The following is a 13,203-nucleotide window of genomic DNA, read 5'->3' on the forward strand; positions in this document are numbered from 1 at the left end:
ATTATTGTGTGTCACAGAGAAGAGGAGGTGTCATCTTGTAAGGATCAGCTGAGCGAGTTCAAGTCTGCCTTCATGGGTCTCACCAAGTGGCTGGAAGAGACTGGAGTGAAAGTATCTGTGATTCAGCAAAGCAGCAGTGAGAAAAGTCTGGAAGATGATCTGCAGTTAGTAACTGTGAGTCAATGGATGAATAGAAAGTCTCTTACCACAATGATATTCCCATATTTTAATCTAACTCCATTTAAAAACCCAAGGAAGGGCATAGTGTTAGGTTTTACATCCAACACTATAGTTTATTACTTTAGCTATATGCAGCTATGTGTTTTTTTTTCCTGCAACTAATAACAAATAGTTACAGTGGAAAGCTCATGGCTCAACCAGAGAACTACTTTTAATTTGAAGAATCACATCTTTTTCCTTCATGTCTGAATTTGTAATTAAATTTTACGTCCATTTTATTGAGAGTTGATGTATATTCTACACAGATTATGTCTGATTGATTAATCTTTCATCAGGGATTGCTAGATGAATGGACATCCAAAGGCCCCGCCGTCCAAGACTTGAACAATAAAGGATCATCATTATGTAGCTTGGTCACCTTCCTAACATCTCCTGCCAAAACAAAGACACCTAACATGTCAGGTAAACATCAGCCCACAAAACAGCCTCTTGTCTTTCCAGTCAAAGACATGAGAAGCATGGTGTTTGTGTGGACTTCAGGGTGTTATATAATCACTAACCATTCAAGGAATTATATTGCACTGACGATCCAAAACTATCTGCTTGTCTTTTACATAAACTTTATCTTATGTCTTTGCATCAGCTCTTACTAATGGTGGTGGTCCAGCAAGTTATTCCTACCTAACCAATAAAGGTAAACAAGAATATGCGTGTGTGAGGATGATATCAGATATATTTTTGTTGCATTGTTGTAGCTTATTTTTGATGATTCATTTAATTTGTGTTGTAAATTTTTGACAAGTATTGTAACAGTATGTTTGCATGTTAATCATTGAAACAACATCGGTATTCTGGGATATAGTAAATGTAATAGTGCATACATTATTCATTCAACAAATAAGCATCAACCAAATTCAATGGAAGCGATATAATATATTTTGTATTTCCACTGAACACACTGACATAAAATGTATCAAATATTAATAATTTAATATCCCTATTTGTGATACATGCAGACGGCTTAATAATGATTGTGAGTGAAGATCTCCTTTTGCGGGAAATGTTTTCCTCATTCTTGCTCTGAACATGCTGTTCTTGCTCTGAACATGCTGTTCCGTAGGTTTTTATGTTTATGATGGTTCCATATTGGCTCATTTCAAACTTGGCAATGACGCCACAACTTTACCGTGGAACTTCAGCTTTTCTTCCCTTTTTTTTGTTAACAGATCTGATGGCAATTCAGCAAAACATGTCATCTGTCAATGAGGGATACACAAATCTTGGGGAGGTGCTAAAGAGTCATGAAGCACAGCTGAAGAGTTCTGTCCAGGAGTTGAGAGAGGTCAAAAAGGAAACTTGCGACATGCTGAAATGGCTGAAAGACAAGAAAGAAACTGCAGCGTCCTGGAACAACGCAACCACAGAGAAAGACACTGTCAAAACACAGCTCCAGCAACAGAAGGTGCGAAAAGTTATCTCTCATTAAATGCCCTAAAACACCAAACAGATATATTCAACTATGAATAGGGAAGGTTTTGCTGCCTACAGTCATCTTTCATTTTTCTGTCTATGGTGATAATACCCTATTTTTTCAGATAGATAAAGATCAATTCTGGGACAGTAAAAAAGTTCATTTCAAGATCTTGAAATAGATTCAGCCCATACAAGATGATGGTTACTTGTTAAGACTTAAGTGAAATGAAACAGTGAACACAATAACAATAAGTGAAGGGTTGAGATCCAATTGTTAATTTTCTTGTCTTTGGGCGACTTAGATTATTCTGATTTTGTATGTTTTTTTTTCTCCTAGGAATTTGAAGATGACATGAAACAAAAGCAACAGGATCTTCAGAAGCTCAGAGAGAAACTTCTAAACTTAATTAAAACACATCCAGATTCTGAAGAAGTGCCAAAATGGAGGCAGATGTTAGCAGAAATAGGTATAGACTGTAATGTAATGCGTGCCATTTCAATTTCAATTGTACAGTGAATCGGACTGAAAAATATACATAACTACCTCACAAGTATTAGTGAAATAGTATATATTATACCACAACAACAATAATTCTTGTATCTAGCTATTTATCTACCTATCGTACATGCAGGTTATCAGTTTTACTGTGCATGTATTTGGCTAAATTAGCAGATTTATTGTGCTAAGCCCTGCACAGAGGGAGGTTTGTATGCGAAACAGCAGGCACATGGATAGAAAAGAGCTGACTCTTACTATCTGTTCCAATTTGCTCCCATGCTTAGATGCTGCTTGGGCAGATATCAGTGGCTCTGTGGAGGAGAGAAAGCAGCACCTGGAACAATCCAACAAAAATTTGGATATCTTTCAAACAACTGAGCTGCAGCTTGGTCAGTGGCTCGCAGAGAAAGAGCTTATGATGAGTGTCCTTGGGCCCCTGTCAATCGACCCAAACATGCTTAAAATGCAAAAGCAGCAAGTACAGGTAGTACATATTTAGGTGGAAAAACATTGAAGTAATTTCTCCTCTTTTTTTTTTAAGGGCCAATTTTCACATTGAGTGTTTTATCCCCCAGATTCTTCAGAATGAATTTAAGAGCAGAGAACCTCAATACAGACAGCTGGAGGAAGCTGCTTCTGCTATCCTAAGCTCATCAGGCAATCAGGAACCTTCTAATGGGAAGGAAGTTAGAGAGCAGCTCACTGCTGTTACCCAGAAGTGGGAAGGCCTGATGAGGCAGCTGGAACAGCGAGACAGCCTTATTGACCAGGCTGTGGTAAAGACGGGACAGTTTCAAAAGTTACTGAGGAGTCTAAGCCAGACCACAGCTCAACTAGAGAGTCACCTCAATAACCACCATGGGCACAGCACCCAGCCTGATGCTGTCAAGAAGAAGCTGGAGGACGTCCACAAGATATCAGCTCAGCTCACAGAGGAGAAGAAAAAGCTGAAAGAGGCTGAAGTCGTCAATGCAGAACTTGTAGCAATGGTGACAGAGGACTATTTGAAAGCAGACTTAGCCAGACAGCTGGATAATGTTGCCAAGCCTTTCAAACAGCTGGGAGAGACTGCAGGTTTGCCTTTAAATTTGATGATCTGTTTGAAAGTAATCTTAATAATTCCTAATAATTTTGTTATCTGTGATTACAGTAAGGAAGTTTGATTTGACATCGGTTGATTTTGGCTTCTCATAGTTTGCAGGCTATTAAACAGGATTAGGAATGTAGAATGTACTAAAATACGTATTTAATTTTCGACCCATACATATTTTGACTCTACTTGCATCATTTCTTCATTCAAAGTACTAATTGTCTTTTTCTTTCTTGTTTAATTTCAAGCCAAACAGATCGAGCTGTTGAACTCTACATTTGCCAGCTCACAGCAGTTCCACCAAACCTCAAAAGACTTCCAGTCATGGCTGGGTGAAAAGCTACAGGAGCAGTCAAAACCTCAGGCCATCTCTGCCAAAGTGGACATTCTGCAAGAGACCTTGGAAGAGCACAAAAAACTGCAAAGGACTCTCAGTGACCAAGAGGCCACTTACAATACAATAATTGAGGAGGGTGAAATGCTTCTCCACAACATTGATGGTGCGGAGAAGTCGGCACTACAGGGGCAGCTGTCCACCCTCACGTCAAACTGGCAGGACTTAAAGAAGAGCACTGATGAGCACGCTGATAAACTCCAGACTGCTCTCCAGAAATCTAAGAAGTATCAGGAGCACACAGAGAAGCTCAGCTTATGGATCCAAGAGTGTGAAGCTAATGAAGACCAAATTAGACTTACTGTTGATCCTGTTGCTGTGGAGAGTTCAATTTCTCAAGTGAAAGCACTTCAAAAGGATGTTGACAAGCACAGAGGGTTAGTGGAACAGCTTAATACAGCTGCGGGTAGCCTTCTTGAGGTGGCCAATACGGACAATGAAGGTATTAAAGAGAAGACGGCGAGCTTGGCCAAAAGAGTGGATAATGTATTTGAGGATTTGCTGTGCAAAAGGGAGTCTTTAGAGAAGATTTCACATATGGTTAAGGAGTTTAATGATGGCTTCAAAGAGACACAAGCTCAACTGGAAGGCGCTAAAAAGCAGGTGGATAGTTATGAATTACAAGGAGTTCAGGCACACACCAATAAGAACTTAACTAACATGAAAGCTCAACACAAGAGTTTAGAAGGCATGCAGAATCAGGTTAACCATCTCAAGAGCTTGGCCAAGGAACTTGAAGTAAAATTCCCAGACGCTGATGGAGTGATCGACTTCGTACTGCAAGCCGACACCATTGAAAAGGGTCACAGTAACCTTAGCAAGAAACTAGAGGACACGTGTCAAGTTCTGGAGGGGAAGTTGCAGGGTATTGGACAATTCCAGAACAACATCCGTGAAATGTTTGCCCAATTCACAGACCTGGATGACGAGTTGGACAGCATGGCCTCGGTAGATCTTGAACTCGCTGTTCTTAAACAGCAGCAGGACACGATAAAGTGTTTTGTGGCAAAGTTACAAGATCTGATGACCAACACAGCCAATGCCAGCGACAGTTGTAAGAAGATGCTAGAGACAGAAACGTCCCCTGATTTAATAGGTCTCAAGAGAGATTTGGATACTCTAAGTAAGCAGTGCGGTAAACTGATGGACAGGGCTAAAGGCAGAGACATGCAAATTCAAAATACACTCACCAAGCTGGAACAGCTGTATGATAAACTCCACCAAATTGACGACAAACTAAGCAGAGCCATGGACAAGGAAGCATCCCAGGAAGCAGTTGGCATGGAGACAGAGATCATCAATCAACAGCTGGATGCCTTTAAGGTATGTAGCCCACCGTTAATCTTGCTTTATAGGTTCAAAGGACAGATCTATCAATAATCCCTTTTCAAAAGCTTTAGCACATGTCGCCTTTGTGTTGCCATGGTACCTTGGAAATGATGGTATTGGTCCATAGGGAATTTCCTTTTTATCTTACGTACCAATAATTAACAGGAAACCTCAGCTGCATTAGTTGGCAGACCAAAGCCTTCCAGACCTTTTCTGTTAAGTAAAAATCTAAAGTTTTGTTTAAACCATAATGTCAGATTTAGTGGCTTGACTTCCACCTAACCATAGAATTCGTCACTTCTGTCTTTAGGTAGAGTCTAAGCTTTATTGCCTTATGTAATATGAACAGTGTTACCTCTCTTTTTTTGTTTTTTAGTCAAAACATTTCAATTAAAACTTTCAGTACATGCTAATGAACTAAAACAGTTCTGAAGATATTGATGACATGTTCATGATGATATATCTTCTTATATCAATGGTCTACTGTCTTTGCCAACAACTATAACTTTTCCTATAGTCATTACCAGAGTCAGTAAACTTTTTGTTCTGCTTAAAATTACATTACTGTTTGTTTGAAACTATGTATGAAATACTTTATTATATACAATAAAACTGATGGGAGCTGGCTGTTGTGACCCAACCCTAGCTAAGCATCAGAAAATGCATGGATGAATGGAGTACCCATTGCAGTAATATATCTAAATTTTGGATTCTGGAGACACACATCAGTCATTCTGACAACAAAACACCTTAAAAAAATGCCGACAAGTTTCATTGAGCACTTGCTACATGTGGCAATCCTCTGGGGTTTTAAGGTCCATTCAGTGCATCTGCTGTAAACAAAAGAGCTGACACCCCGTTGATAAGATGACGCTTGGGGATGGACCATGCCTGCCAGTTGGTCACCATCAGGGTGTCTTTTGATTCAGTGTGTATCACACATCAATGAAAAAGTTGGCTTTGGACCATCAACAATCAACCATTTTTTTTCTGAAATTCATTCATTTTCATTGACACCCATTCATTAAGTGTTACATGATAAAAATGCTGAATCTCATCACAGATTGTTGGTTGGGATTGTGGCTAGCTCTATATAATTTGTGTAATATGTCATTTGTACAAAATAACATGTGCTTACTGCACATTTTCATAAAGAAAGAAGAATATCCTAATATTCCCCCAGGAAAACAATAACAGAAAATAAGTTCATTATGATGCTATACCGATTCACCCATACATTTGCCTCTTGTTTTAAAACTCTAACCAAGGGAATTGAATTTAATCAGTCATAAGCAGAGCTTCCCAATTGTCCTATTTTTTTTTGTTCATATTTCCATCAACCATTAATATAATTTATGGAAAAAAAATTAGTAAGGGATAATATATGAGGTAGCCATTAGCAATATTTCCAAATAGATGTAAAGTGGTTTGAATAACCTTACATTCCTCTGACGGTTTCTAAGAGGATTAACCTATTTCTAGAATTGATATCAGGAAACACTTTTTTTTTTCAATTATAGAGTATTATAGAAAGATGAAATAAACAGCTGTGTGTAGACAAATGGCACAGATATATCTAAAGATGTAGGTCAAGGGATTTTTGTTTTTCAACAAGGGGGTAATGTGCTTATATAGTGAGACAATATGCAAAGCTCCCTTTCACTGACATGGATCAAAAAACCATTGGGATAGCAGGAGTTGGGTCTGTTAATATTCACTGTTAAGTTTCTTGTACAATATGTGTCTACTGCAGAGTAATTCAAAATTTTTAGTCAGCAGAATTGCCATATTTCATCCTATCAGTTTTGGCAAGAGAACACGTGAGTCCATAAATGATGGCTGTAAACTCCTTTTGCAGTAATATGTATCATCAAGGAAAGGATATCTAAAAAAAGCCAGGCACTCTTGTGGAGTTGTTTATGTATTTAGTTGCTATGGTTTCAACGACAAAAAAAACAATTACACAATTGTGTCATACTGTGTTCTGAAGTCTGTGAATGAGGCTCTTATGACTTTAGGTGAGTGGGGTTTATTGGCAGCTGGCAAGAAAGAAATAAACAAAGAAAGACGGCCCTTTGATTCATATCTCTCTCACGTTGTTACCATTTTAGGTCAAGTTAGAAAGTGATATGCTCTACATGTGGTGCACGTACTCAAGTTTTCATGAGAAGGAAGGAAAGTGGGCTGTGAAAGATACATATATATATATGTATATACACTGTATCTTATTGTATATTATAAGGCAACTCAGTGACTCACTACCTTGCATGGCTAGTGTTGATGCCTTTTCTCACAACTCAGACATGTCATCGCTTTTACCCATTATTCAAAATTGAATTTATACCTTCTTTGTCATTTTAAACTTACTCGATTTTCATAGTTGGTGGTAAAGAAGTGTCACAAGGTCCATGTAGTATTTCTCGCTCACTGTCACATAGAAATGATGATCACCTCTTGCAGTGGAATATGGAATCCCCTGATGTGGTTGTTGTATAGCTAAAGAGCCACGTTCTGTTTGCTGTAAGGGGATGATTTCTAGTATAGGTGATTGGATTTACAGTCTTTGTCTTCAATATTGACGTTCATATTTAATGTTTGAGCATGTTTCAAATCAATATTAATGCCTCAAGATTAGTTTGAAAACAATAGGTATAACTGTCTCTCTAATCATGTGCATGGGGATTACATTAAATATCACGCATTTGGTCAGCTGAATTCTTGAGTTTATAGAATATTAAAGTATCAGATGCTATGTGTTATCAAATTTAAATTTCATACAGTAAAGAAGTTTAACAGGGTATATTAGATTTGGGACAGTTAGTCAAAGCCAATATTTTACCTTGATTTTGTACTAAAGTGTGCTTTGCATCTATTAATGAACAAATATAGGAGGGTTATCATCCCTTTTGTGGTCCCAGGGTGACATTCATTTTCTATGGTGCAAAAATAAATCCAGTAAATTATTTTACTCAATGAAGATGAATTAGTGGTAATAAGAATGTTCTCCATAACTATAAAGCTTCTGATGGTAAGCACCAGCATTCTTCTGCTTGATTATTTAATTTTGTATTGTATTGACTATGTATTAGAGGTGAAATATGTAGAGATTAATAACCCTAATCCCACTCTTTTGGGACTGAGGAGTGGGTCCTCTTTTCATCTTTAGGTGTTTGTCAAATACAATACAACGTAAAGTTCAAAGTAAATGATCATTTAAAATTCATGTTATCACAAGCTTGAATATTTCAGTCTCCAAGTGTCATTGAGTGAACATCTTATTATTGCATCCTGGATCTCTATTTATCTCTGGTAATGTCCTCAGCGTTCAGATCTGGACAAAGAAGTTTGGATTGTTCAGGTCCTCATTGAACTACCGCAGAGTAGACAGTCCCTGAAACAAAAACAAATTCTTTCCATTATCTCTCCTATCCTTCTTTCTTTTCCTACTGGACATAAAAAGCCCCTTCATGCACTTGGCAGAGCCATTGGTGTTAAATTACCTGGGACCTGTGCCTCCCCCAGCATTCCAATGTAATTAAGAATATCTGCAGGGTCCACAGCAACCATCCGAAAGGAAAAAAAAAAGGAGTGTGAGAGGAAAAAAAAGGAAAAATGTCTGTCTATTTTAGAGTAGTGTGATGTCATCATAGTGCGTGCTGTTTCTGGTCTAGTTTTTTTGTAGTAGAAAAAAAGCGAATCCCTCCTCCTTCCCATTCGCTCAGTTACAGAAAAAAGTGAGTGATTGTGTCAGAACAGAGAGGATGGCTTAGAAGTGAAGTCATATGGGCAATGGAGATATAAAAGGGAATTAGGAGGGGAAAAGGGTCATGTGTCCACCAATCAACATGTGCCCTAGCGGATCTAAGCACAAATGGAGTTGTGGCAGATGTTGTTTGAATAATGAGTGGGGGCGGGGCATGAAACCCTCTGCCAGGAGGGTGTCTGTCACAGCGAGGAGAGCGATGAGAGAGAAAGGGCAGGCTTTTTTGTTTATCTGGGTGTACCAGCTCTCTCAGAACTAGCCACAGTTTTCATAGAGCCTGCCGGATTTGTCTGTGGACATTTCACTTTGCACTGAACATTTTTGGTTGTCCCACATGGATGCTGCAAGGATTTCAGGGATAAAGAAGCACTTTGGACCAAAGGAAATTTGATTAACATTTGGCAATGCCTGGAAGAAGCCTAAAAGGACACTTTTGGGATAGGTGACTTTACTGAAGGGTTGGATTTTCCTTAATTATGCGTACTAAAGCTAATCAGTTAGAAAATTTCGTTTGAGACTTTTGTAGGTTGTGTTCCATAAAAATGTCATATTTATATTTCAGAAACCATAGTATTTTAATTTCACCATAATTTATTTGGGGCAATTTTTAGATGACATTTTGTGTAAGCAAAAAATACAAATATTTATTTTAACTATGTTAAATGTAGATATTTATGCTAACTAATTAGATAACATGAAAAAGATGCTCACAGTTGCTATTCTTTTAACATGCTCCCAACGTGCAACTCCTTTACATAGTTTAGGAACAGTAAAGCAGTTACTCAAAGCATTGTTCTAAAACCATTGAGTTTTCTTTGTTGTAAGTGGAGACAAGTGTTATAGCATGGGGAAACCTCTGAGCAGACCAGATTGCCTTAGACAAAACGCCTCCTGTGCTGGGAAGGGGGAGGAGGAGGACCTGACCATTGATGATTGCTACGTGCCTCAGAGATCCATTTATGACACTGTTCGGCTTAATGAGCAGATAGATTCGAGCTCCAAAGGCAGCCTCACTTCCAGGCACTTCACAGGCACCCTACCCTACACGCACCGCACATTAGACCTCAGCAGCCTGTGTGGGAATGGAGTCCTGTCCACCTCAAATTCATTTGAGCTCAGACCTCGAAAACCTGCCAATCTAGATGAGCACGTGGTCTTTGATGGACTTAAACTCAATGGGAACATGACAAGAGTGACCAATACTGTGTTGCCCAAGTCTCGTCTCCTTGGAGGTGAAAAGAGGGATCATCCTCATTATCGACGGTCTTGGAGAAATTTTGCTCCCTCAAATTCGGAGGAATATACCAGCCATAGTGGGACCTTTTGCTCCCGGAGTTCAGAGAGGCCAGGATTGATTTGTGGCCACACACGACAGAGTATGACCAGCTCTCTGACATCTGAGGAAGATTCAGGTTTATACAGCCCAACTGGTGAGAGAGAGCATCATGCTCATCGATCCCATAGGAGAGCGGGCCCCGGAACAAGAAGCCTCTCATCTTCAGAGGCAATGCACTTACCTGGAGACCTGAAAAAAGGGCGATCACTCAGCTCAGGACAGGAAGACTTTCCTTTCTCACCAACTCGAGATGAACGTTCCCTTTACCACAGTAGTAGCTTGGTGCAGGAGCATCGCCAAGAGCAGCTGGATGTAGTGGCTCAGAATGATAAGGCCACCCTTAGTAATGGAGGTTGCCAGTTTTCTACAGGCATAACATCTACAGGGTCAGGTTCCAGGAGTCTTAAAGAAAGCTATGGATGGCGTTCTAGGACTTTAACAGACTATGATGAGTTATCAACCGCTGAACTGTTGGAGGATGCCTCATCACAGGAAGACTGTGAGTTGGTTAGTGTGGTGGTGACACAGCCTGAGATGTACGGAAACTCTGTAACTCTACCCCTACAGTGTTGCCCAACGACAGCATTGTATCATATGCAGCAAGGAGCATCCAAATACAGCATAGAGGAGGAAAGTTTACAAGCATTCCAAGATGCAGGAGAACATGGGATAGAGGCTTTTCTAGCCGCCATCACTGAATGTCCTGATATAGACCCAATGGATTATTTCTCCCGACAGGTGCATAAAAATATCCTCATCCCTCATTCTGCTCATTATTTGGCTTATTAGCGAGGTTTTTCCTGGCTGATGACTTCAACTATCTGATTAAATGATGAGCAAATTAAGTTTTGCTGTCAGAGCTGCATTGAAGTCTCTTTGTGATTGTATGCAGATGTGTTTAACTGTCAACCTTGTTCTGTCTTTAGAAAAGAATCTGAGCAGTTAACTTGTTTTTTGTAACCAATATCTTGACTTTAAAGCTCATAGTTTGTGCGAGTCATGTCTAAGGAATTGAAATAGATTTCTGGCATGGGAAACTAATATGTCATTTCTTGTTCCTATAAAAATTTATTTGAGATAGCTGGCTCAATTAATAACAAGCTATTTTAACAAAATATTTTACAACCCATTGCAGCAACATTGTCGTTATAATTTAATGCTTTCGAGAATCATCTATAGATATAACCTATGACCAGTCAATTATCTCTTATAATACATTTTTCTGTTACTTTTTTCAATTTTAATCAAGGCATTCCAGAAAGAGGACATTGATCCATTGCACACACAATTGCAAGATATCAACTCCCTCGGCCAGATTCTGGTCCAGAATGCGACTAAGGGCACCAATACAGAGAAGCTGGAGGATGACTTGGAGGATGTCAACATAAAGTGGAATTCCCTCAATAAAAAGGTTTGTTTCTGGTCTTGGTCAAAAAGAAAGTGGCGGTAAAAGTTGTCTTTTGTTCTTGCCTCAGTGATGCAGCTCAACTTGACTTATTAACGGATGATATCTAAATGTACAATGGGGTTCTGCAGATCGCTGAGCGGTCGGCCCAACTGCATGAAGCTCTGTTGCATTGCGGGAGGTTCCAGGATGCTCTGGAATCACTGCTCAGCTGGCTGACTGACACTGAGGAACTTGTGGCCAATCAGAAAGCTCCCTCTGCAGAGTTCAAAGTGGTCAAGGCACAGATACAAGAGCAGAAAGTGAGTAGCATGTAATTGTCATATCACTATATTGCAGAAAATAACAAAAGCAATTCTCCTTTAATGTTCCATTTTGGCCATCAAGAGTAAGACTTTAACATTCATCTTGTTTAATTGGCACTCATCGTAAATTATGATTGTGTTACTCGAAGCTATATAATGGGTCCTTAATTTGGGCTTGTGATTTACTGTTTTTCATCCCTCAACCAATTTTTGTGTTAGGAGCCTGTTAAAGGCAACCACTAACTCTTGTTTTTTGTTTGTCTTTGACAGCTGTTACAGAGACTGCTAGATGACCGTAAACCAACAGTGGAGCTGATAAAGAAAGAGGGAGGGAAGGTTGCAGAACTTGCAGAGTCGTTGGATAAAGAGAAAGTTGCAAAGGAGATTGAAAGCCTGGGGCAGAGGTGGGACACTCTGCTCAAGAAGGCTGAGAACAGGTCTGTATCAACACAATGTAAACACCCAGCTAAATGTACTGCTATAATACAGCACAGCATTAACTGTTAGGGACAATGTTTGCAAGTGTCTTAAACAATGTCTTTGTGTTTAACTTAATAACTGCTGTTTACTTTGACTTTAATTCAGAAGAATTTGAAACTATAACATCTGTCTCTATTTTCTGCTTCTCTGGAGTTTGGGCATTTTGCGAAATACAGTAATTGGGGTTTCTTGAGATAGCCAATAACTCTGATGTGTATATATAGTGAATCCAACACTGAAGGTAACAGATATCGCTATGTTTGGCAGTAAAATGGGTTTAAAGCAGAAAACAAGCCTGGTCTGTAAAGGGCCTCTGGTGTTCAGGTCATAGTATTTAACTTTAAACTTGTTATGCTTGTTGTTGTTCCTGAAGAAGCCCGCTGGATGTGATGCAATATGTCTTAAAGAAAGTCCAAGTGCTATGGCAAGCTTGAACAACAAAAGCTGAACCTGGTGTTAAGCTGTCTGTTTTCAGGCCATTTGTGATATAGTTAGCTGGTTTAGACAAAATTTTCTGTATAGACTTGGACAGCAGTTAAATCGCAAATCATGAAAAGATGTTGATTCACTCTTTTTTTAAACAATTGCTAATATAACTGCCTAATGTTGTCAGGCACAAGCAACTAGAGAGCATATTAGTGGTCACTCAGCAGTTCCATGAGACTCTGGAGCCCTTGAATGAATGGCTCGCCGTTACAGAAAAACATCTGTCCCACTCTGAACCTGTCGGTACTGAAACATCAAAACTGGAAAATCAGATCGCTCAGCACAAGGTAAAACCCATCATCTGATACCTTTCCATCCTCTGAATTTAGTTTCAATCATCTTGATTTGTATTTTCATTTTTTTTCTGTTCATTATGTCTCACTGTAGCTTCCATTTAATTTCAGTTTTATATTTTTGTTTTTCTGTTTGTCTTTTCTGTTTTTGCCCATTTCCATCGTTTGTG

General features: G+C 39.1%; 1 protein-coding gene across 16 annotated transcripts in view; it reads left to right on the plus strand.

Moving 5' to 3' along the window:
* Positions 1-13,203, plus strand: part of dst (dystonin) — a 104,533-nt gene that overhangs the window by 62,813 nt on the left and 28,517 nt on the right. For 14 of the 16 annotated variants that reach the window (XM_086168493.1, XM_086168362.1, XM_086168396.1 and 11 more), the window contains 12 exons: positions 18-174; positions 516-642; positions 824-874; positions 1,407-1,642; positions 1,991-2,120; positions 2,437-2,636; positions 2,728-3,226; positions 3,491-4,959; positions 11,314-11,475; positions 11,601-11,771; positions 12,045-12,211; positions 12,868-13,027. In XM_086168493.1, coding sequence (XP_086024619.1) covers positions 18-174; positions 516-642; positions 824-874; positions 1,407-1,642; positions 1,991-2,120; positions 2,437-2,636; positions 2,728-3,226; positions 3,491-4,959; positions 11,314-11,475; positions 11,601-11,771; positions 12,045-12,211; positions 12,868-13,027 — 3,529 coding nt within the window. The remainder of the gene's footprint in view (positions 1-17; positions 175-515; positions 643-823; positions 875-1,406; positions 1,643-1,990; positions 2,121-2,436; positions 2,637-2,727; positions 3,227-3,490; positions 4,960-11,313; positions 11,476-11,600; positions 11,772-12,044; positions 12,212-12,867; positions 13,028-13,203) is intronic. The other 2 variants (XM_086168379.1, XM_086168464.1) reach the window with 1 other exon arrangement.

Source organism: Fistularia commersonii, chromosome 2 (genome assembly GCF_037954325.1).
Source record: "Fistularia commersonii isolate RoL2024-O1a breed Wild chromosome 2, RoL_Fcom_v1.0, whole genome shotgun sequence".
Classification (NCBI taxonomy): domain Eukaryota; kingdom Metazoa; phylum Chordata; class Actinopteri; order Syngnathiformes; family Fistulariidae; genus Fistularia; species Fistularia commersonii.